This window comes from Ceratotherium simum, chromosome 14 (genome assembly GCF_057802395.1).
Source record: "Ceratotherium simum simum isolate JZ-2026a chromosome 14, ASM5780239v1, whole genome shotgun sequence".
In the NCBI taxonomy this organism is placed as follows: Eukaryota; Metazoa; Chordata; class Mammalia; order Perissodactyla; family Rhinocerotidae; genus Ceratotherium; species Ceratotherium simum.
In genome coordinates, this window is record NC_141913.1 from 753,323 (window position 1) to 779,451 (window position 26,129).

Consider the following 26,129-nt stretch of genomic DNA (forward strand, 5'->3'; position numbering starts at 1 on the left):
AAAAATCTTCATTTTACCCTCAGAATGACATCTATCCATCATAATATTTATCATTCCACATCTGGACTATAATTGCATTAACTCTTAATTTGATAGTCTAAGTGAATTTCCATTTCCGATGGAATAAAACTTTTCTAATTCCACAGGGTCCCAAATGTTCGTTAAAAAGGGCTTTATTAATCATTCATTTCTTAATGTAGATTTAAAGTATTTTATTTCACTCAACAGGATAAACAACGTACCAGCCATATGGTATATTTACAAGTCAATTCTGTTATATTTGTACATCTGCTGTGTAATGAATGATATTGGATAAAAATGAGCTATAACTTTTATCATTATGTTCTAGGATGCTTGTTTACATTTAACAGTTAAATAAATTAGCACTGTTCTCAAGGTCTTTAATATAGATATTATTGTGGTTTGTACTATTAGTTTATTAATACACACTTTAACTTCATAATAATGCTTCAGTTAATTTACTTTGTAATCAAGCATCACCATTACTTCCAAATATAAATCAAACAGAAGCTAAAGAAAGAACAATGACAAAATTATTTAGACATGGAAGCCAGCTAGGAAATCTCGTTTTTCTGCCTGTCAACTTCCTATTTACGGAAGTTTCCTTTGTTAGCAGTGGGAGGTGTTTTGGCCTGTGTCTCTCCTACTAGGCCTGACTAGACTAATTCCATAGCTACTACTCAAGTATTCACTCCATAAGGTTGCAGGCAAGAGTCCACAGTGGCCTCTAGAGACGCATGTTGTTTTAGCATAAGTGATTAACCAACTCAGAGAGAGAAATGAATACGCAGATAAATATTTATTGGAAACAAGACACTGGAGGAATGCTGACAGACATAACACTCATCGTCCCTCCACTCATGAAGTTTACAGTCTCATGGGAGCTACTGATAAAAAGCAAGGAAACAGATAATTAAAATAATTACATATTGTGATATGCACTATGGAGAAAAGGAAATGGTACAATGGAAAATAATAGTGGTGTTGTTCTTTAGATAATGTGGCCGGGGAAGGCCTTTCTCAGAAGGGAACACTTGAGAAGAATTCTACAGGGTGAGAAAGAGTCATCTGTTAGAAGAGGAGATAGACCATTCTAGACAGAGAAGATAGTATATGCAAAGGCCCTGGGGTAGAAAGAATTTGTGTTGAAGAAATTGAAATAAAGGAGTAAGTGAAGCAGATGAGAGGTGAAAGGAAGACAAGGAGGTCAGAGCTGTGTGTACTGACATTCTTTCTCTTCTTGCATTTCCCTCTCTGTTCTCATTTCTCCCCTCTTCAGGCTGTCTTTGGAGTGGGCATTTATTTATGAATAGGGAGCCCCAAAATGAAGCTGGGGCAATGGCCAGCTATCTCCTTCCTTTGGTATACTAAGGGGTGGCTATACATCTCTGGGGGAAAAAACCCACATGGCTGCTTCCAAATGGTAGATGGTGGTGACACAGCAGCATCCAGTGGCCAAGTTAATGAGCCCAAGGCCATACTTCTGCTCCAGCACAACCTGTAAGGGACCCAGAAAGGACCCAGAAGTTCTATTCCTCAGTAAGGAGGCACAGGGTCTCTGAAAGGGCTGGTAGGAGAGCAGAAGCCTGGGGTCAAGATTTAATGCCACATAAAGAGAGATTTGGGGACTAAAGCAAACAGCCAGGACCACACAACTTGGGGGGAAGTATCTTGAGACATAAACCCAGGGGATTCCTCCCAGGCCCAATAGGAGTCCTTTTTACAGAAAGGTAAGGCTCAGCCTTTTCCTAGACACAGCTGCACGTCCGGTGAGCTGCTGATGATCACAATGATGGGCAGTTCCTGCAGACTCTCCAGGTATGCGGCTGGGCTGCAATGTCATCTAGTTTTATCTTTTGCCACTCTCTTGCCACCACACTTCATGCAAGACTGCTGATGCTGCAAAACCGAGGGTGCTGCCCCTTTCGGGACACCCAGCCTCGGCACTTCCATGGTTCTCTCCACGGCAGGACTCTCACACCAGCTGGGCCACCCCCTTCCCATCTAAAAAGGGGCAATGGGGAGGGGAGCCTTACGTGATCTGAAAGCACAGCCTGTAGGGTTCAAGCAAGTCAGGAGGTACATCCTGACCAGGGCCAGAGACCCGCCTCTGTCTCCAACACGCATGCAAACCACTGCGGCTCCACACCTCTGAACAAGAGCTCAGGACCTGATACGCTCAGAGGATTCCGTCAGTTTAGATCCTAAATCCACACCGTGGTGACTCCCAAGGGGAAAGCACGTGTTCCAGGCTGGCTCGGACTTGTGGAGACGACGAATCTCTCACCCTCTCTTCCATCTCCTTGTTTTCACACTTGCACTCAGAGAACCACTTGCTCCCCTCAAGTCTGTGATGCATGGTATTCACGGCACAAATGGTGACACCTGCCTAGTCCTACAGGATGGTCACCTGCACAGGGGTGTGCTCCTGGGGGCTGAGCAGTTGACCATGTCACCCCACACCCCCCCAGCTCATATCATTGCATGTCGGTTCTCCGTCATTTCAGGAAAAACACTGTATATGTACCCTGGTGAAAAAGCCTACCAGTTACCAAGTGGCACATCCAACTCTGCATCTAATTTAAAAAATGGTTCTTATGGGGGCCAGCCTGGTGGGCGTAGTGTTTAAGTTTGCGCGCTCTGCTTTGGTGGCCCAGGGTTCTCAGGTTCGAATCCCTAGTATGGACCAATGCACTGCTCATCAAGCCACGCTGTGGCACTGTCCCACATACAAAACAGAGGAAGATGGGCACGGATGTTAGCTCAGGGCCAATCTTGCTCAGCAAAAAGAGGAAGATTGACAACAGATGCTAGCTCAGAGCCAACCTTCCTCACCAAAAAAAAAAGGTTCTTTTGTCTCTAGCTATATCTACCTTATTAGAGGCACTGGGATCTCTCATATTTTTATTTTATTATTTCTATTCCTATCTTAAAACATTAACAAAGCATTTCCACACAATTCAATATTTTTTCTGTTTAACTCTGATTTCTAAAAGTGTTTAAGGCAAGGGCTGAAGGGCCAGGAAGGGTGAAATAAATGTAGACGAGTTACACCTGTAAAATGTAGGGAAACAACAAGCAAATGGAACAAGTATTCACTGAGGGCCCACACAGCACAGAGGACACAGGCTGAGCTGTCACTCCACGGTACCAAGAAGCAGGTCCTCCGGGGGGGAGAGGGGAGGTGCCCCAGCAAGTTCAGAGAACCTGGCCTGTTGGCAGACTGCACATTCCATTCTGGACCATTCTACAAGCATTTTCTGACCTGCAAGAACTGCAAACGTTTCGCGGGGCAAAGGTGAACAATACGAAGATCCTGCTTCAGGGGATCTCCTAGTCTAAAAGGCGAGCCATCCATTCATCGCTCATTCATTCATTCAGTGACTGTCTCTTGAATTCTAAGCCTGCATTATTCTGTGGAGGTTGGTATAGAGCACGCAGTGGAGGACCAATACCAACATGTCCCTGCCACCATGGGAGAGGTATTTTAGCAAGGGAGGAGGAGTGATATCAGAAAAAAATATCATATCAGGTCAGCCTGTGGGAACTGCCATTAAGAAACACAAAGGTGGCTAAGAGGCTAGAGAATGGCAGGGGCATTGTTTGTGGACAGCTTGGGCAGAGACGGCATCTCTGGGAGGGGACATCTGAACAAGCCTTGGCAGCATGTGGTGGCACAAAGCTCTAAGCCAAGGGAACAGCAGAGGCAAAAGTAAGGCTGGTGTGGTGTAGATGTCACAAACGCTGGTGTGGCGGGCACTGAGTGCATGAAGAGTAAAAACTCTTCTAGGAGCTACCAGGGGCAGACTGTGGAGGGCCTCCAGGGGATATGAAGCATTTTAGAATCAACTCTATGTGAGACGGAAAGCCACCGGAGGATTCTGGGCACGAAAGTAGCAAGAAAAATGTAACTCTAACACAACAGAAGAGAGGACAAAATACTGGAGAATGACAAGGATGAAGAGACTGTTACCGAACCAGGTTCGTTTTGCCTGCAGCCCAGAAAGCCAATCACTGAGACCCATGAGATTGCAGAGAGAGAGGGTTTAATCACAAGGCAGCCAAGTGAGGAAAATGGGAGAACAAGTCTCAAATCCGCCTCCCCAAAAATAGGGACTCAGGGATATTTATGGGGTAGGGGGCAAGGTGGTCTGAAATGTGGAGAGAGATGATTGGAGGTGAGGAGAAGTGAGGTAACTGCTGATCTGCGCAGGCGTAGTCAGACTTCATGCCTCTTCACAGGATGCACGTTCACAAAATGGTGGCATTGGCATGACCCGAGGGTGGAGTTTTTAGCTTCTTGATGTCAAAAGGTCGCTTATCGGACATCTGCTCGGGCCCAGTTGATGGGTTGGTGGTCTCAGAGCCCCTTCAGGCCGGTTGATTCCTGAAAAACAGCTCAAACATCCATTACCATGGTGACCCAGGCTTCAAGGAGATGTTATCTAGTGGGAGTCAGATAGCATGTTGCCTAAACAGCACAGTTAACGATGGGTGGGGGAACAACTAAAAGCTACAATCAGTAATTGAAAAAGGAAAAAAAACTTCAGTTCCTAGCTACTTAATCATCAATGGCTAACTGTCAAGACGATTCATCTCCCTGAGGACAAAAGACAAAGTTTTGGAGAGGAGGTGACCTTTGTCTGCAAAGGACTTCATCTCTTGTGCAAATGCCAGCAGGATCAGCACCAGGCACACAGGATACAGACCCTACCCAGAGGCAGAGGAGCCATCAGTACAGATAAGAGAGGAAGGAGGAGACCTGAGGAGAGTCCCACTGCCTAAATCAGGGACAAGGGAATGGTCAACTGTACTTAATAGAGAAGGTGCAGATGAGAACTGGTTCCATCCATTCGATTTGACAACTAGAAAGCTACTGAACAACTTAGAATAATTTTATTTCACTAGTGGTATATTTATGATTGTGATATTGTTACCTCCCAAAAAGGGAACGGGTTTGCCTGCCCGCCGCAAGACATGCCAATAGTCAAGAGGCAAGGTGGTAGGAAAGAAAGGACTTTTTATTACAGCTTGCCAGCAAGGGGGAAGATGGCCGATTCATGTCTGAAAGAAACATCTGAAGGGGGCACAAAATCTTACAGCAGTTATATAGGCCATTGGGTCATACAGGAAGGGGTTAGGAATGTTGACCTTCTGGTGTTACAGACTGGGAGTGCCACACCAGTTCTTTCAGTTTTCATGGATGATGGCTATCAGCATGGACTCTGTTCGGGGGTCATCACATTCCTAAGGAACTCAAAACAACAAAGTTATCATCTTATCACAGCTGGGAGGTACGTGCACAAGCAGGGGTTGTAAAACCTACAGAGCAGTTAGGTCTCCTGGAGGGTGCAGATCCAGCTGGGTTAGTTTGTCAGAGGTCATTCAAAGTTACAATAGGGCTTCTTTTCTACAATATGGCTTCCCTCATGTCAACCTTGTCTTGAGCTGGTATCAATATTGTGATTTATAATAAGAAATATATATTTAGTCTTAGTCCCTGTCCTGGCAAAGAGCTCTTAAAATCCTTGAAATTTCCTGTGCTGAGAACAATTATGGTGTCTTTTGTTATGTTAATGAGGTGACTTTTGGACCGCTCCTAAGGACAGGCTGGTTGCCAGTGGAGCCAACCAGGTGATTACAGGGTTAGAATTTTCAGTCCCACCCATCGACCTCTGCGGAGGGGAAGGGGCTGGAAATTGAGTTCGATGGACAATGATTTCGTCAATCATGCCTAGAAATGCAGCCTCCATAAAAACTGAAAAGGGCAGGGTGCAGGGTTTGGAGAGCTTCTGGGTTAGTGAATCAGAACGCACCCACGTGCTGCCATGCCCGGCCCCATACTCCATGGGGACAGAAGCTCCTTTGTTCAGGATCTTATCTAGCTCTTCATAACTGGTTTCCTGAATTCTGTGAGCTGCTCTAGCAAATTGATTGACTCCAAGGAGGGAATCATGGGCACCTCTGATTTATAGCCAGTTGGTCAGAAGTACAGATAACAGCTTGGATTTGCAATTGGCATCCAAAGCGGGAGGCAAGCTTGTGGGACCAAGCCCTTAACCTGTGCAATCTGATGCTAACTCCAAGTACATAGTGCCAGAATTGATTTGAATTATAGGACACCCAGCTGGTGCTGGAGAATTGCTTGGTGTGAGGAAAAAACCCACACACTGGAATTGAGTGCAGAATTGCAATGATGTATTCAGATTTCTTTTTTTAAAGAACAGCAAAGTTCTTTAGTTCGCAGTTTAATGGGGCTTATAGAGCCTGCTTATCTTAAGTCTAAATGAATAATCTAAATGTTTTGAACTCTCCTAAATGTTATTCAATATTCGCTCAGAGATCAGCATCCACTTTATGGATAGTGCAATTATAACAAGTACCTAGGAAAACACCATAGGAAAGAAAGTCAACTCCCAACTTTCTGGACCAATGAAGAGAAACGGTGGTGTGGGAAGCAAATGTGCCTGCACTCTTCACCCCGGCCCTGCCATGACTGAAGGGCCACTGTGCTCCAGACCACGAAAGCAGCCATTAAGGTATTGAAGCCCGCAAGTCCCAGGAGTGAAGTAACTTGCCCTGAGGCACAGTTGGTCAGAGCAGGATGGAAATTTAAATCTAAGTTTTTCTAACTCCAAAGTTCATCATCTTGCTTCTCAAGCTTGCTTCATTTCCAAAGCAAGAGATATCAAACATCCCATTGTCCAATGGAGTAGGTAATCTGTGGGTAAATAATTAACAATATAAAAAAAGAAATGAGCTCTATTTTAAAAAATTTAACATCAAATGTGACTGGAATTACAGTTTCCAAATGACGTGACTAAAAACAGCACCCAAAGGGAATCCGGTAGATGACTGAGGGAGGCATGATTTTTTAGTGCTGATATTTTTATATCATTTTAAGGACATTCATGGAATGCAAAGCACAACACAAAGATCTTGAAACCTAGCCGTGCTACATCTTAAATATTTAACTTTTGTCTCAAGTGTAGAAAAAGTCCACCACGAAGGACTACAGGTCAGATAAAACTGACAAACTGTGCTCTCTTGATATGAGAAAAGGAGCCTTTAACCTGGCGGTGGGATCCGGGTGAACTGCAGGGGAGCTTCTGCGGTGGGAATGGGGCTAAGAGGAAATAGGCATCACCTGGCCATACAAACCTGCTCTCTATCCAGTTGAATGGGAGCATTCAGGTTTCACTCTCAAGAGGCTTTTCACAGTTACCATTTTAAGAACTTATGTTAGACTTTAGTGATTGAATATTATGAATTATTGAATCTTATGATCTTGGCCAAAATATACCGCACTAACGTTTCTGCAGAAGCTTGCAGCTATAGCATGTACTATGTCTTGGCTCAATTTCTGCAATGAGTATAAATATATTGATTAAATAGCAGTACAAAAATAAAAACAAACTAAAGGGACTACCACTCATCTTGAAAAACATAACATTTTAATGAATCCTAATAAAATTTCTATGAGAACCACCCAATTCTAATTTTGCTTTCACTGGTGCCATTTCCATCTCTACAGAGGCCGTCACTCTCCCTCCACTGGTCCAGGTCCCCCATGCTCTTCTGATCCCAGGCCAGCACCATTCTAAGAGGCCCAGCTGGACTAGCCTGTGGTTTTCTGCTTACTCATTAAAATCACATTAGCATCCACGTTTAGTTTTTACTCATTCATAGGCAGCTATATGACTTTATTCTGTTTCATACATTTGTAAATTGCAGCTTCCTCAAACATAAATTGGAAACTCACTGAAGAAAGAAAAAACTCATATATTATATATGTATTTTTTTATTCTTTTGTTTCCAAGGCATTTATTATAATACTGAGCTACAAATATGCTGAAAAAGGGTCAAGGAAAAATATTCATAAAGAAAAACAGATGAGAATAATAGATTAAAAAATTGTCTACTTCATATTTTCTTTTGATGGCTTTTATTTTCACAGAATACCACTACCAGGCCACCTGCTGTGATATCTTTTGTAAAAATTCACTAGAGTAAATCAATAAAATAGATAAAGTTCAAGTCAGGTTCTGTCCCCATAAAATGATAGGGTGGATTAGATGATCTCTAAGATTTTTTCCAAGCCCTAAACTTTGAGTAGTCTTTGCAATGTATGATCAATAAACCTATTATATTAATATACAATAAAGTACTGAAGGCAACTGTTGAGTCACACAAATATAACAAAAGTAAAGCAATAGCGTGAAAAATATATCTGAAAGTTAAAAGTATCTGAAAATACCTTAAAATATATGAAAATTAATGTTTATGAGATGACTTTATCTGTTCGTATATGATAAAATACTGTGTGTGGTTTTATAAATCTACTTACAAAATGTAATTACTTTGATTATCAAAGACACTGAACATTAAAAGTTTAGTTTGAATTATATGAGTAAATAACATCAACCTTTGACTTAAAATAGCACTTAGCAACAAAAGATGATTTGACACAGTTGGTTGTACCAATACCATCCATAAAAGACAAGCTAAGAGTCAAGATGCTACACGTACTTTCATAGTGCAGAGCGAGTGCTCCCGCCAGCTCTTCACCACACAGGCATTCCACACCAGCCAAGGGGCATGACTTTTCTGTGAAGGAAGCTAAGCCATAGAGAAAAGTGTAGAAAGGTGATGTGTTGTCTTCAACATCTCAAGAGGCCAGCATTCAAGGCAGCATGAGTAACTCTGTTTGGTATACATGGAGGGTTCCTGGTGAAAGAGGGAGGCATGAGGTGAGCACAGTACAGACTGTGAAGGGCCTTGTGTCCATGCAAAGGAAGCTCAAGTCTGTAAGATACTGGGGACCAATGAAGAGTTTTAAAAATGGAGAAAATGAGGTAAGATTTGGGTTTCACACAGACTGCTACAGGCAAGAAAGGAGAAAAGACAGTCATGAAGCTGGTGCAACAGTCAATGCCAGACTCTCAAACTTTGTTTTCTTGGAGGCCCATTTGTTTCTACTTTCCAATGGAAAGAGAATTCAGTGACAAATCAATGAATAACAGAATGAATTTTGGAGTGGGATCATATATGTGTACGTGTGTGTATTTTTGCTTTAACAATAGGGGCATGGATGACATATATTGAACCATATTATAAGCATGTCTTAAAGTCTAGGTATTTAAAAATTAATAAGACTAATGATACAGATATGAATTATTATAAACCATAAGGTTAAACAAGCAACCTATAATAAACCATATTAATAATGATTAATCCAAATAAATTTATCACAAGAGCAAGCACAGCGGTAACAGAATGTCATGACCAACTGAACACAGCCAGTCACAAGTTATCTTTCCCCTCAAATCTTTTTTTCCCTAGTTACTTGAGTGTGAGTACACAAAACAGAAATCTTGTAATATTGCCAACACATGGAAGTCAAACTTAAGAAAAACTGAATTAAAATATTTGGAAAACTCTAGTCATATACTAATTTTAGCACAATTTCAAATTTTGTAATCCTTAATAATTCACATAGTTTTAGGCAAACATGCAAATCTACAGAATGTGACATCATTTCCTGATAGCAGCTAACCTTCATTGAGCACATACTACGGGTCAGGCAGTTTTTGAAGTGTTACGCACACATTTATCTCATTTCATCATTATACATTTATGAGAGACACTAAGAATATCTCCACTTTACAGATGAGGAAACAGTCACAGAGAGTCACACAGATAAGCAAGCAGAAAAACCAAGATTCAAACCCAAGTATTCTGACTACCGATTTCACACCTTTAGCCACTAGGCAATATTGCCTCTAGAACTTGAAGTTTTAGATTCATTCTAGGCTCATCAGGAGGATCTGCGCAACTCACTAGCGCACTGAAGACCGTATTCTGTGAATCATTTGTAACTACAGTGAGAGCTCAAATATTGCAATGACATTGGGGGTGGGGAGTGAAGGTCACAGGTGGATTCTGGAGAAAGTAAGAAAGAGAAGTCACCAAGACTTGATGACTGGTTGTATGTGTGGGGTGAGGAAGAGGTAAGGAGGGAGAGGAGTCTAGAATGACTCTGCATAAAAAGGAACTTTGGAAGAAAGCAGGAACTACAGTAGAAAAGCAAGTTTTTGGCCTGCGATGGAGTTCAGGTTTGATCCATAGGCTTCAGGATGCTTATGAGACATTCAGGTGGAGAAGGCAGGTAGGCAGCTTGACAAAGGAGCAGGAAATGAGTGAGGTGGCGTGAAGAGAGCTGTCCCTGTACCTGAAATGCTGATCCATTGCTACCTCCGTTGAAATCATTCCTACTTAAGAAAGTTACTGGGAGGAGGGACAGATGTGTGTGGGGAGGGAGGGAGTGGTTAACATAAAGTGAAAACCATTTCCCTGGCACGCTGGGGTGTGAAATCGGGGACAATAAAAAGTGGAATCAAAGAAAACCACAAAGCACAAATGCTTACGCTTTTCTCCTGACATGGTACTAACCAGGGTCTCGTTTTACAGTCTCTTTGTACAGACTCTATGCTTGCTAATGCACCGTAAGCTTCATAAGGACCTCTACCTTATTGATTTTGTAGTTTTTGAAGAACCTAGCACAATGTAAAAATGCTTGTCAAGTTATTAAGTCAGGGATTCTCACCTGTAGGAGAAGTTAAGGAATTCTTTCAAAGATGCAGTTAGTCCTTTTAGACCTAAGTTTCAAGCATTGTTGGCTGGCTCAGCGTAAGACATCCTCATTAATAGAATAACACGCTAGCTTTATCCCAAGAAGCTAAATGGAGGGCAACAGGAGCAGTGAGGGAACAGAACAAACACAAGAATGGAGAACACTTGCATGTGTGTTTGGAACCAGTTATTTATTAGTCATGCCAGCCTAGTCTGATCAGAGGAATCCCTCAGACAAAAGAATATTTTGGTTTGAGGTTTGTTAGAATTTAGAGTGGTTAATTTCCTCCTTAACTTTAAGTAGCTAGAAAGACAGAAATAATGAAGCTACCAATAAAATAGAGGGTTTTTAAAATTTTTTACAACTAAGAACTTTTTTTAATTGCTAAAATTTAAAATATTTCTGTTCTTTTAAAAACATTTTGTAATTTACTCTATAAAACAAAATTAATTAAGATGGGATGTTTTTAAAAAAACGTACTTCAGCTAAACACATGGCCAAAATTAGAGGGATTTAGGCCTGGCTCTGTTTTCCAAATTAAAATGTAAAAAATGAAGATTCCATTAGACGACACTATCAAAATAATTTATTAATGATAATAACTGTTCACTTATATGAAGCATGCCCTTTGAGGCTTACTCGTGAATAATTGGCTTTCAGTGTAAAGCTGTAGGGGTGGTTAATCAATTCACCTAGCTGATATTTAGCTTTCAAACACCTAAAAGGACATGAAAATGCAGCCTTAAGGTAGGAATTCAGGCTAAGTAATTAAAAAAAGCAACAATAAAGCATCAAATCCTCACGACACAGCACTTCCAGTGGATGACCTGTTACATCACACCATCCAACTGGGTCAATATCAGGGCTGTTGGCATCCATCCAGTAATCATATCTGTGCTCCCAGCCATCAAAATGAACCTGTTGAATGATTAGTATTTAGTAATTAGTATTTCACTGTCTCTGTATCAAAATATTGGAAAACAGATTTCTAAAATTGAGACTGGAATTTTACTAATTGCATATTACAGCTGAAACAATATTTAAAATGTGTTATCAAACAGCCTTCTAATCTAGCCACCAAAGGCTATTGTACCAATTTTCCCAAGAAATTAAAGAAGTTGGTAAATAAAACAATCTGGCAGGGAATGATGAGATTTGGAAGGGATAAGACCAATCCATTTTTCCAACTAAGAAATACTGTGACATTGTTGAGAGGGTATTTCCTGTCCCGGGAGCCACTGTAGTAATCATGTCAGCATCATAAGAGTCACCAATTTGACATCAATACAAGCCTTATACTGATGTGAAATGCATGAGTTAGAGTAAAAGGAAGGAATACATTTCAAAATCCTGACAAATGTGGGGAGATGGAGCCACTGGAACAATGGAGGCAAAGAGAGCAGACACACTGTGTTACTGAGGCAGACGGATCAACAGCTTCTCACTAGCCATTAAAGGACACAGTGTGCGCTGTTAGGAGACCTGAGGAAGAGGGATGGGCCGGGGCCAGCAGTCCTACGGATTCTCACTGTTCTGCATTTTACCTAAAACACACACACACATGACACATATATACATATAGTTCTGAGAAACGTTAAAATAAAGCCCAAGTTCTGAAACAAAGATCAAATACTTATTTCTGAAACTTATCAAACTCATGTTCTAGAAGATTCTTATCAGGATGAATGAATCAAATTTATTTGTGCAGACAAAAAAATAAGAATGATAATGTTTCACTATTATATAACCTACTTTCTGTTTCTAACCATCAATTCAATGAATAATCTATCCTTTTAAATTTTAAACTCATAATTTTTTAAAAATCATACTTTGAATAAAAAGAACAAAATGTCTAGCCTTATAGAAAACCAACTGAAATATAAGTTTATTATGCAGGGCATAGGACACACACAAAAAAAGCAAAATTGTATGTATTAAGTTCCAAATAAAGTCTCAATATTTTTTCTCAAGGTCCATCTTTCTAAGCAAGTGGTTCTCAAAGTGTGGTTCCCAGACCTGCAGCATCAGAAACGCTGCACATTCTTGGGCCCCAACTCAATCCTACTGAATCAGAAATGCTCAAGGGTGGGACCTTACAATCTGTGTGTGAACAAGTCCTCCAGATGAATATGATACATGCTAAAGTTTGAGAACCATGATCTTAGGAATAACTTTCAAAAGACTATTTCTACCAGATTTACGCATTTGGACACAACAGAGTGCCCTTTCACTGTAATAACTATAAAATTAGAAAAAATATATGAAGTGACTGCTTTTAGACACTGGACAACAGGCAGAACAGAAGGGTAATCCCTAAGTACACCCAGATGAGCCCTGAATGTCAGCCTGTAGACAATTTCCTGATAGTGGCAGAGGGAGGAGAAACTTAAAGCCATCATGCTGTGCTGAGGAGACACAGGTTGCAGTTCAGAGCTGATGAAGCAGCTGGGAATTGGAGGACAAAGTACTGGAGAAGATAGAGCTACAAAGGAAGGGGTGCCAGAAGTCTATGGGGGTTATTCGCAAAACGTGCTCAAGGGCTGGACTGCACGTGTGTAAGGTGAGACTTGGTGAAGCCAAGCAGAGGGCAGCTGATAGACGGCTGAGAGTGAAATGAAGACACTGGAGGTCACACATTACTGGGCGAAGAGAGTGCAGAGATCTCAATAATACCTTGACAATTTGACTGCAACACCAAGAAGGCCACAATTTTGGAGTAAGAACCATGCCCCAGAGTAAAGGCTACTCTAGACCAGCCCTAAAAAAGGCTAAAATCAAGTTTCAACAAGATTAAGAAGCACCACCAGTAATTAAATGCCTGACAAAACAAACTCTACCCTTTCTAAAGGAAGACAAATACTCCCAACTCTCTACACGATACACTTCTTAATGTCCAACACAGAAGAAAAATTTATTAGATATGAAAATAAGCAGGTAAATGTGAGCCATACTCAATTTTTTAAAAAGCAGTCAATAGAAAGAGGCCCTGAGATGACTCAGATGTTGTAATTAGCAGACAAGAACTTTAAAGTCGCTATTAAAATATGGTAAAGGACATAAAAAAAATGGTCTTGATGAGTGAACAGATAGGGAATCTCAGCAGTGAAGTGGAAATAATAAAAGAGAAACAAATGGAAGTTCTAGAACTGGGAAGTAAAATATCTGAAATTAAAAAAAGTTTCTGAATGGGCTTAATAACAGATTAGAAATGGCAGGAAAATGGGTGAATGAACATGAAAACAGATTCACAGAAATTATTAATCTAAAGTATGTACAATAAAAGATTTAAAAAATGAACAGAGCCTCAGGTACTTGTGAGATAATATCAACTCATATTGTCTAATATACATGCATTTGGAGTCCAGAAGTAAAGGAGAGAATGAAGCAGGAATAGTGGTCAAACAAAACAAAAGTGGAACGAATAATGTCAAAAAAATCTTTCTATTTTGGCCAAAAATGCCAATTTGTAAGCTTAAGAAGAACATTAAGATGCAAGTATAATACACACACACACACACACACACACACACACACACAAAAATCAAAACTAGGCAAATCATGGTGAAACTACTGAAAACGAAAGACAAAGGGAAAAATCTTGAAAGCAGCCAGAGAAATACAAGACATTACATATAGAGGAACCAAGATAGTAATGTTGGCCAACTTCCCATCAGAAATAGTGGAGGCAAGAAGAGAATAAAGTGAAATGGTTAAAGTACTTAGAGAAAAGAAACCTGTCAACTTAGGATTTTATATCTCACAAAAATATCCTTCAGAAAGGAGCAAAATAAAGGAATTTTCAGAAAAACAAAAACTAAGAAAGCAATCACCTATAGATTTGTACTAAGAAATATTACAGGAAGTATTTCAGGCTGAATGTAAGTATTACCAGATAGAACAACAACAATTTTGGAAAAAAAATGAGGAAACTTGTAGGACCTATTCTATCTGATTTCTACAAATACTATAAAGTCACAGATATTAAGGCAGTGTTGTTTTGGCTTAAGATGCAAATATATTATTGGAACAGGGTAGTGTACATTAATTGACACACAAATATATGGTGAACTGATTTTCAACACATACGACAAAGGCATTCAATGCAGAAAGGGCCATCTTTTCAACAGACAGTGCTGGGTCAGCTGGATATCCACACGTAAAGAATGAGCCTGCTGCCCTCTAACTCACAGCCCACATACGGATTAATTTGAAATGGACCACAGACCCAAACATACAAGCTAAAACTATCAAACTCAGGAAGAAAACTTAAGAAAAAAATCTTCATAATATTGAGATATTCAAGTATTTCTTAACATACAGAGAGTACTACTCATAAAAAATAAACTGATAAATTCAATTTTCATCATAATCAAAAACTTCCATTGTTCAAAATCATCATAATAAACAGGAAAAGGAAATGCTTAAGTCCTTATCTCTGCTTCAGTGGCCCAGGGTTCACAGGTTCTGATCCCAGGCTCTGACCTATGCACCGCTTATCAAGCCGTGCTGTGACAGTGTCCCATATGAAGTAGAGGAAGATGGGCACGGATGTTAGCCCAGGGCCAATCTTCCTCAGCAAAATGAGGATTGGCAACAGATGTTAGCCCAGGGCTAATCTTCCTCAAAATAAATAAATAAATAAATAAACAGGAAAAGCAAGCCACATTTATAATACATTTATCTGACAGAAGACTTGACAAACAATTCAATAAATAACGGGCAAAAGACTTGACAGACTCTTGAACAAAAGAAGTTTCCTGATGGCAATACGCAAATAAAAAACTTCTCAACATCACTATTCACCAGATAAACCAAAATGAGAAACTACTAAACACCCACTCAAATGACTTAAATTAAGTGACTGGACAACAGTAATTATTGGTGAGGCTGTGGAGCTTCTAGAACATTGATACGATGTCAGTGGCAACAATCACTTTGGGAAATGTTTTGCTACTTTCTTACAAATGTACACATGCCTGGTCTGTGACCCCCAGCAAGACCCCCAACAGGAGTGGAAAATACAAAGCTGTGGAAGCAAGTGTTCCTGCATGTTCATTCACGGTGGCCAAAACCTGAAAACACCCCACATGCCCAACAACAAGAGGATGTCCATTCACAAACAAGTGTGGTATATGCATAAAATGAATACTAGTCGCCAACAAAAAGCAATGTGTTTATACACACATGAACAGGCATCAGCCAAGCAGACATCACGTTGAGCAAAAGAGGGCAGACACAAAAGAACCCATTTATGTAAAGTTTGACAACAGGCAGAGAAACCAGGCCCAGAGTTGTCTGGCAGGGGTGGGGGGCAGGAGCACAAAGGAACCTTCCATGGTTTTGAAAATATTCCAGATCTTGATTGGGGTGATGGTTATACAGAACACACATTTTTCAAAACTCTTCAAAATGCACACATAAAATCTGTGCATTTTATCATTTGTAAATTATATCTCACTAAAGTGAACTTATTTAAAATATTTCTGCATTCAGCAGCTGTCCTATGATACTATTCTGGTCTTTTACTATATTTTGTTTATTGTGATGTGTCAGCACTCAAGACATTGCCAAACTGCACGATACTGTCAGCACCAGACAACTAAGTATTCCAGGTGGGAAAGCAAGACTGGCATTCCTTTCCAGACTGAGGCCTGCCGCCCTGGATTTATCAACAGAAAGAAGTTGATGTAAGTGTGTATAAATGGGTGAAGAGGAAATAGAAAAGTTTCTCAAACTTTAATATTTCAACCAACCTAATTTCAATGTCTTCCTCTTTGGAGCCTGTGGTGCGAACGTTTATGTTTCAAAAGCACAAAACAAGACAAGCCAAACACTCCAGCAAGATCCTGCTTCAAGCAGTAAGGCCTTTCTATTTCAGCCACCGTACCCGCACCTGGGAATCCTACTGTGGAATTTAAGTTTAAACCTGAAAAAATAAAAAGGTAATATCTTTAAAAAAATTTTTTTGAAAGCAGATATAATGTTTTTACATACTGTATTCAACATTTTCCCCTTATGTTCATTAAGAAACATTAAATGATCCTTTCCCCAAGGCAGTATATAATTACTTATAATGAAAGCACGAGAATTAAAAATAGCCTCTCCTGATCCAATGCTGTGATGCCCCCCTTTCCTAAAGGGGTCGTCTAAACTTAGACTATATAACTCATAGACATCCTTATGAAGGATGTTTTCATATCTTTGGATCGTCATATCTCTGAGATGAAAATCCAACTTTAAGAATTCTAACCGGATGGTCAAGTTAATAGAGGAGATTGGCATTTTAAGAATATTTACAAAGAGTCCTTTTGTAAAGCAAATAATCATTATGAAGAACAAATCATCTCCAGCACTGTATTTCATACACTTATGATTCTTCACATATTTGGGTTTGCATAAAGCTGAGTAAACATATAGACCGTTCTTGCTCAGATTTTGATAAACTAGAAAACAAGGGTCAGGGCCGGCCCTGTGGCTTGGTGGTTAAGTGCACGCGCTGCGATGCTGGCGGCCCGGGTTCGGATCCCGGGTGCGCATCGAGGCACCACTTCTCTGTCCAGCCTGAGGCCGAGTCCCACATACAGCAACTAGAAGGATGTGCAGCTGTGACATACAACTATCTACTGGGGCTTTGGGGGCAAAAAATAAATAAAAAATCTAAAAAAAAAAAAAAAAAAAAAAAGAAAACAAGGGTCAGATAATTGAATCAATCACTGTCTCAAGTTCTTATCCTTAACGGACAGTGATGCCTCCTGATGGTATTAACATTATATGCATTAGTTATTAATGACTGGTAAACTAACTTGGACACTTAAGAACTAGATCAGCACATAAAAAACCAAGGACGAACTCCTTAGCGTAAAGCAAAGCTGTCAATCATCTGGACTGACATGGTCTTGCTTCGCCTTACCATTCACTGCTCAGCGCCCACACCGGGGACCTTCTCTGGGCCCTGGAGCTTTGCCAGTGCCTCAGTCTTCTTCCCTGCCTCCACGATTCTTAGCACCTCGGCTTACACACTGCCAGTCCTCAAGAACTATCAGCTGAATAAAATTTATGATGGCCATCTTCACTCCTTGCTATTCCTTTGGGCAGCTGGAAAATAAGCAGTTACCGATCTAGGAACATTGGAGCTAAATTTAATGCTCAATCACAACAATTTTATTAGCCTAAGCGATTATAATACTAGTTTGCTCCTGCTATATAGTTTTTAAATTTTTAATTTCCATTTTAACAGGCTTATTGGATATATGCAGTTTATTGTCAGAGGCCTCAAATCTATTTTAAAGCATATATATGTTGATGCTAACTTTTTTAGAAAGAGGCTATACTGTACCTGAAAAGTTTTAAGTGTACACATTTTCAGTTCACTAAACTTAGCCTTAAATTTCATTCTAGAAAGAACCAAGTTTTCCTGTCCTATCTTGATATTCATTAGTCATAACTATTGGTCCCTCTCACTTCCTTTGACGCAGGGTTCTATGGTGGGATGGCATGAGGATGCAGGGAAGCACTGAGGCCAGACATCTGTGCCGCTGCGGGGCAGGAATGCCTGCATCCGGCCTTCACAAAACACCACCACAGCCAAGAGCAAGAGTGCTGGGCACGGCAGGGGACTCACTTTTTATTGTGTGCTTACATATTCCAGGCATAGTTGTAAAATATCTATATTCTCATTTAATGTCCGCAATATGTTGCTTTCGTAGATGATGAAAAGGAACCTCAGAGAGTTTATGAGGTTTGCTGAGATCACACAGCCAGTAAAAGACAAAACCAGACTTACGCTGAGAACAGTTTACTAAGAGAATCATACAAGAATACAGATTGTGAGGATGTTTGGGACGACCATACCTAAGAGTCGATTGTCACAGAAGTAAATCACATTGTGTGTGTGTGTGTGTGTGTGTGTGTGTGTGTGTGTCAGGAGGACTAGCCCTGAGCTAACATCCGTTGCCAATCCTCCCCTTTTTTCTTGAGGAAGACTGGCCCTGGGCTAACACCCGTGCCCGTCTTCCTCTACTTCGTATGGGACGCCGCCCCAGCATGGCTTGACAAGCACTGCATCAGGGATCCGAACCTTCGAACCCCAGGCTGCTGCAGCGGAGCACACGCACTTAACTGCTGTGCCACCAGGCCGGCCCCGGGTCACATTTTTAAAATATAAAAAAGCATTTTCATTATGAAAATAAAATAACATGGAATAATAACAGGGTTTCAGCCTAGAAGTACCTATACTTAACGCACATTAAGCATTAATTCCACATTGAGCCAATCCGCTTACATGTCTATCCAGGAACACAGGGGGAGGGAACATGAAGGAAAGGAATTATAACAGAAAAGTATTCATACTTTTAAATTTTACTCTCACATATTATTATCTCCATTTTAAATAAGAGCTGCTGAGATACATAGGGATTAAGAAATGTGCCCGACACTTTTCCAAGTCATTGTGATTTGAAAACCCTGACTCTCCCAGTCCACAAGCCTGAACTACTGTCCAGTAGTTCTACAACTGGTGGCCCCTACGTTCCTTCTCACTGCTTCCACACCCACTCTCAGTAAATGATCTCAACTTTCTTTCCCTGCTAATCACCACCGAAACCCATCTGCTCTTTCAAAAATACAATTACTTCCATCTTCCTTCTAGTCTACACCTATAATAAGTATTATAGAAAAAACTTTTAATCATTAAATTGGAAAATTAATAGTTTCGCTATAGCTCTTCTAAAATTCTTTTCATTTTTCAAGGCCACTGCCCAAATTCATAATATTTCTTAGGCAGCGGTTTTCAAAATTTATTAAGCAAAATACCAACCATCCCCTGCCCCCACCATCTAATTCAGTGTGGGGGGAGGGTCAGGAATGGTGCCCAGAAATCACTTTTTTTTTTCTGCTGAGCATAACTGGCCCTGAGCTAACATCTGTTGCCAATCTTTCGTTTTTTTTTTTTTTTTGCTGAGGAAGATTTGCTTTGAGCTAACATCCATTGCCAATCTTCATCTTTTTTTGCTTGAGGAAGATTGGCCCTGAGCTAACATCTGTGCCAGTCTTCCTCTATTTCGTTGTGGGTCTCTGCCACAGCATGGCTGACGAGTGGTGTAGGTCCACATCTGGGATCTGAACCCGTGAACCTGGGCCGCTGAAGTGGAGCACGCAGAACTTTAACCACTACACCACAGGGCTGGCCCCAAAACCTCATTTTTTTAACCACACATCCTAGACTATTCCACTGAAGGTGGTTTTTGGACAAAACTTTTTGAAATGTTTCTTTAGTGTCTCACCATGGCAGCAAGGTTGTTAATCAACTGAACTTACCACCAAACTCACAGTTTTATCTAAAGCAATCAAGAATAACAATGAGTCCAAGAGAAATCTAGTTGAAGGCCTAATGCAGCGGATGTTCAACTCTAAATGTTTCCATTTGTGATAAATATGTCTACATAAGTTTCCATTTTTCTATTTCTATGGTTAGTTATAACAAATACAATTCATTTTTCCCATGAGATATGTTTTTCCCATAAGATTCTCAGAAGAAATATAAAAGCCAAATTTCTAATAGAATCCCTAGGGCTTTAATTCTTGTTGAGAAATCTTTAAATATTTCATCCGAGTTAGGCAGAGTTAGGCTCCGTGGCTCCATGTCTGTGGGTAATATCTGAGGAAGAAAAACCTCCTTCATAAGCAGTGTGAGGACAATCTCAAACTCAGTTGACAGTTATAAGTAACACAAATGTCTTCACGAGCCCTGCCATAAGATTCACCAAGTCTTAAGCACTGAAGTGGCGTGCGCTACACATCCACGGTTAATGTAAGGGCCATTTCCTTTCCGGGTGTTCACCAGGCTGCTGCCCTCCCTCTTTCATGCGGGACACCGGCCCTAGTGGTGGACATTGTTTCATCACGCACTCTCAATTTGTCCTGACACTCCAAACCCACTTTGGATCTTGTATCAAATCATCAAGGTTTTTCTATTAAATCGCACATTATTACACTTACTATTTATAAAACACCAACTCAAAAAGGACTTGAGCTGCTTGCTGTAAAAGGAGATACGATTTCTAAATAAAGATAGTAGGACACAAGGCATGCAAAAAGGAAGAAAAGTTGGTTATATCTTGAGGGACTATGTAATTTACTGTTCAAATGGGACATTTTTGAGAGTAAGAGGGAGCACTATTAATAACTATGCAATTACAGCAGGCATAATTCAAGACTACCCCAGGTAAGCCAAGATGTATAATTACTCCTAGTAGCCTAAGGATAACTGCTGTAAATAAATAATTCCCAGAAAACCAATGGCAAAGGGGAACTATTACACAATTCTGATTATAATATGGAAAAACCACACCAGTTAGTGTGAAGTTCCAAAATTTCCACTGATAGGAATTTATTGTACAGATATTTATGTAAGGGACATTGACTAACGCAATGGACAACATGCGGCCGTGCACGAGTAATGATTTATGTAGCTATGTAATATCTACGTGGATAGAATCAGCAAAATGGAAATGGATATACAAACACACACAGGGGTACTTATGAACTGAATGTATCACGAGCATTATTTCTAAAAGTTTTGAAGCCATAGGTAGGTTACATAAATTTCCCATCCATTCTTATAATTTACCTATTAGCACAACATTAATTTTACTGCAGAGCAAGTTCTAAATTAGTCATATAAATGGTTTTTGCTCACCCAGGAATCTTTTAAACTTACTGAATCTACTCTTACATCAGCTACAGTACTAGTGACACCAGAAGCTGTATCTTCTTATTGTTTTTGAAAGATTTTATTTTTTTAGAGCACTGTTAGGTTCACAACAAAATTAGTGGAAGATACAGAGATTTCCCATATACCCCCTGCCCCCACATGCCAGCCTCTCCCATTATCAATATCCCCCACCAGAGTAGTGCATTTGTTACAACTGATGACCCCACACTGACACATCAGAATCACCCAGAGTCCATAGTTTACATTAGGGTTCACTCTTGGTGTGGTACATTCTATGGGTTTGGACAAATGTATAATGACATGTATCCACCATTATAGTATCACACAGGGTATTTTCACAGAGCCCTAAATATCCTCTGTGCTCTGCCTGCTCATCCTTCCCCACCTCCTTTCCCCCAATCCCTAGCAACCACTGTTCTTTTTACTGTCTCTATAGTTTTGCCTTTTCCAGAATGTCATACATTGGGATCATACAGTGTGTAGCCTTTTCAGATCGGCTTCTTCTACTTAGTAATATGCATTTAAGGTTCTTCTAAGTCTTTTCATAAGCTTGATAGCATATTTCTTTTAAGTGCTGAATAAGTACATCCCATTGTCTGGATGTACCACTGTTTGTTTATCTATTTGCCTACTCAAGCACATCTTAATGTGTATGTGCCTAACCATCGAGCATCAAACTCTATGAGGCAAAAACTGATAGAACTGCAAGGAGAAATAAATGAATCACTATCATCATTGGAGACCACAACACCCCTCTCTAAGAAATGGACAGATCTGACAGGCAAAAAATCAGTAAGGATAGTAGTTGGATTCAACAAAACCATCAATCAACTGGATAGACTATTTTATCCAACAACAGTAAGAATACACATTCTTCTCAGGCTCACATGGAACATCCACCAAGATAGACCACATTCTGGGCCATAAAACACACTCAACAAATTTAAAAGAACAGAAATCATACATACTCTGCTCTCAGACCACAATGGAATTAAGCTAGAATCAAAAACAGAAATGGTTCCTTTTCCCCTCCCCCTGCTGGATGTGTGAGGGGATTTTTCTCCGATATTCACTGTAGTTGAGCTCCTGGTAGAACCTGGTCTAGCAACTAGAGACAAATCTCACAACATTTTGTGGCTCCCCTATGATTGGATGCCCTGGAGTTTTTAACTCTCAGACTTGTCCACACTGAGCCTCCAGCAATTTGTCGATTCCAGTGGGTTTTCCTCCCCCAGCCCTGTTCCCATGGTGGTTTCTGCTCATGAATCTCTGTTCCAGTAAGTTGTTATTCTCTGTATGTGCCTGTCCATCTCTCCAATCTGGGGGCAGCAGTTTGCCCTGTGTCTCCCTCTCTCTTATGAATCCAACAAGAGTTGTTGATTTTTTAGTTTCTTTAGCATTTCACTTGTCGTTAGGATGAAATGGTGACTTCCAAGCTCCTTGCATGCAGAACCAGAAACTGAAAGTTTCTTCTAATGTTTTTTGGCTCCAGTGCCAGATAATATCTGGAGCGTATTTGTTGAAGCATTTTTACCCCTCTATTTGTTGAACGAACGAACAAACAAGCGAATGTATAAATTCAAATATGCCCATTTAAATCATGTCAATATTATCAAACAGACATATCTAAAGGACTCATTCAAATTGAATCAAAACCCATGGACTTATCATTTATTTTACAGACCTACCTTCTGAACCACTAACATTTTTTCTTTCAAGTAGTATGATATTTGAAAACGTGAAAGTGCATGAAATTCTTTTAAACCACTTATTCTTCTAGAATACAAAAACTGACACGTTTCTCTTGGTTATAATGACTAATGTCTTGTGGATAAACAAAAATTTTGATCTAACTAGAAGTGTGATCTCTCCACATGGAGAGGATGGATGGAGTGGAGAGCGTGTATATGCGGAGGCAGCAGGGGGAGGAAAGAGAGCTCACTCCACCAAGCGAGGATGCCACATGACAGTCAAGAAGGTGCAAAACAAGCCTATGTTTAGAGTCACAGGGATAAACACCATAACAACAAGCTAAAATACATGGAAGTGGGTGCCTCTGCAGAGGGACAAGTGTGGGAGAAGGAGGTCTTGGGACAAGAGTTTTATAACAAAACTTGTAGAATTACTTTATGCACTTTGTATAAGTGTAACTTTGAAAGAAGTAAAACAAAGTTTTTAATATGGGCAACCTAGTTAATGGTCATACCATTGCGAGATAAACAATACTGGAAAAGAAGCAAGGTTTTGATTTTTGTTTAGTTTAATTTATTTTTGTTGAAGTGGGAATATAATGAATTCCATTTTGATCATATTAAATTTGTAGTGCCTACAGGATATTCAGGTGGAAATGTCTCACAGTCAAATGAAAATTAGTTCCTAGATCTTACTTGAGAAAGATAAGGCATAAACTTAGAAGTCACAAACACGAAAGTGGCAGGTGAAGCCACAGGCATGTATGTGCTGACAAAGAAACAAAGTCAGAATTGGATAGAGAAATAAGCAGTACTCCATGGAATATTCTCTCTTCCCTCCAGATCACATTGTATCAAGGACACTGACTCTTACGGACAGCATCAATCGCCTTTGTCCTCAGGTTTCTGGTTGCATTTTGGTCAATGAGACGTATCAGCCAGCTTTAGGAGGACAGGCGGACAGAGAGGTTGGAGTGCTTATCCCCAGGCCTCCTTCCCCCCCGGACCACAGGTCAGCAGTGGCTGTTTACCACCTAAGGCCAAGATCTTGCCCTGGGGCCTTTTCCTACAGCTTCCACGCCTCACTGGTTTCTCTCAACCCTGCTTCCAGTGTCACAAACAGCTCTTTACTGAAGTCTGTACTACATGCCATCTGTTTCCAGCAGGACTGATATAAAAGTCTACACAGAAATCCTGCGGAATTCTATTAAAAAGTTGGCAGAGGGGGGCCGCCCCAGTGGCGCAAGCGGTTAAGTGCGCGCGCTCTGCTGTGGCGGCCCGGGGTTCGCTGGTTCGGATCCCAGGCGTGCACCGACGCACTGCTTGTCAAGCCATGCTGCGGTGGCCTCCCATATAAAATAGAGGAAAATGGGCACGGATGTTAGCCCAGGGCCAATCTTCCTCAGCAAAAAAAGAGGAGGATTGGCAGATGTTAGCTCAGGGCTGATCCTCCTCACCAAAAAGAAAAAAAAAAAAAAAGTTGGCAGAGGAATAAGAAGCAATACAGAACCTTTAAGACAAGAAGGTAGAAAATCAAGACAGAATGGTGAAGGAGAAGCCAAGGGAGGGCTGTTTCAAAAAGGGCAGTGTGATCACCTGTGCCACGGCCACAGAAAAGATGCAATGAGAATTTAAAATGCCCATGTCTAGCAACAGCAACTGCAGCAAGGTAACAGATCTTGACGGGCTCAATCTGAAGAGAGAACGGGTGGTAAGAAGGAAAACAGCTGTAAAGTGCACTTCTGATAATTCTGGCAGTAGGGACGAGAACAGCAGTGGAGCCTCTTCAGAGAGGGTGCCTTTAGGACCACAGAAACTCGAGCACATGTTAACGGGAAGACCCTGCAGAGTGGCTGAAGGTGGGAATGAAGAACTAGAGTGGAAACGGGATCAACAAGGGAAAGGGTCCCAGAAAAGAGAAGTGGCAGCTTTCTCTGAGGCATGTAAGACAAATATGGCAAAGCTGGAGGGATGAGAAATTGAGGGATTAACACAAGGTGGCTTCTAGTTTCTCAGGGAAATTGGAGGCAAGGTCATCTTTTGAGGTAGAGAGTTGTACAGATCAGAAAAGCAAGCTGGGATAGCAAATAATGAATTGATAAAGGCATTATTCTTTCAGTTGATGTACTTTTCCTGCGGTGGATAGAGGTCTGAAGACGGTCAGGGTACCTCTGGACACTGCACTGAGGGAGTTAATGGTCCTCACAGGCATGCACCTACGTGATGCAGCTTCCCTTTGCTCTAGACAAGGAAGCCTGGGCAAGGCTGCAGACCTGGAGAGTTGGTGAGGGCAGGATGGGGGCCTGGGGTCTGGGTGGGACTGCAGAGCAAAAAGCAACAGGGAGAGCTAAATAGACGGAAGGCTCTGCTCAGAAACTGTAATTCCAGAGTTTGAAACCTTAAAGAGGGAGCTGTCGTGCGTGATGCCAAGGCCCAAAATGTGGAGACGGGGCCGGAGGCAGGAATGGGACGATGCTTGAGGTCTTGGCATCAACAATCTTTGCTTTTCTTCTCTAACCTGGCTTACAGATGACGTGGGTAAAAACAGAAGCCCATTTAGAAAACTGATATTACCATCTATTCATACTCAAGAGTAAATGCTTGTAAGACCTAAATGCTTGATTTTAGCAAATACACTTGAGGTGACTTTTTTTTTTTGTAACAAATTTCTTTTTCTTTATTGTGAGTTTTTTTTGTACATTATTTTTTGTCAGTCACCATATAAATGCATTCCTTTTCCCCTTGTGCCCACACCCCACCCCCATTGCCCCTGGTAACCACCAAACAGTTGCCTTTTCCCTGTGTTGGTTTATCTTCCCCTTATGAGTGAAATCATGTGGTATTTGTCTTTCTCTTTCTGGCTTATTTTGCTTAACATAATACCCTCCAGGTCCATCCATGTTGTTGCAAGTGGGACGATTTTGTCTTTTTTATGGCTAAGTAGTATTCCATTATATATATATATATATATATATACACACACACACACACACACACACACACACACACCCCACATCTTCTTGATCCAATCATCAGTCGAGGGATACTTAGG

At 40.8% G+C, this 26,129-nt stretch overlaps 1 protein-coding gene across 1 annotated transcript in view; it reads right to left on the reverse strand.

Annotated features, from left to right (window-relative positions):
* The window catches only part of L3MBTL4 (L3MBTL histone methyl-lysine binding protein 4), a 386,879-nt gene that overhangs the window by 200,753 nt on the left and 159,997 nt on the right, over positions 1 to 26,129 (reverse strand). The window contains 1 exon segment of the mRNA XM_087439397.1: positions 11,458 to 11,572. Coding sequence (XP_087295523.1) covers positions 11,458 to 11,572 — 115 coding nt within the window.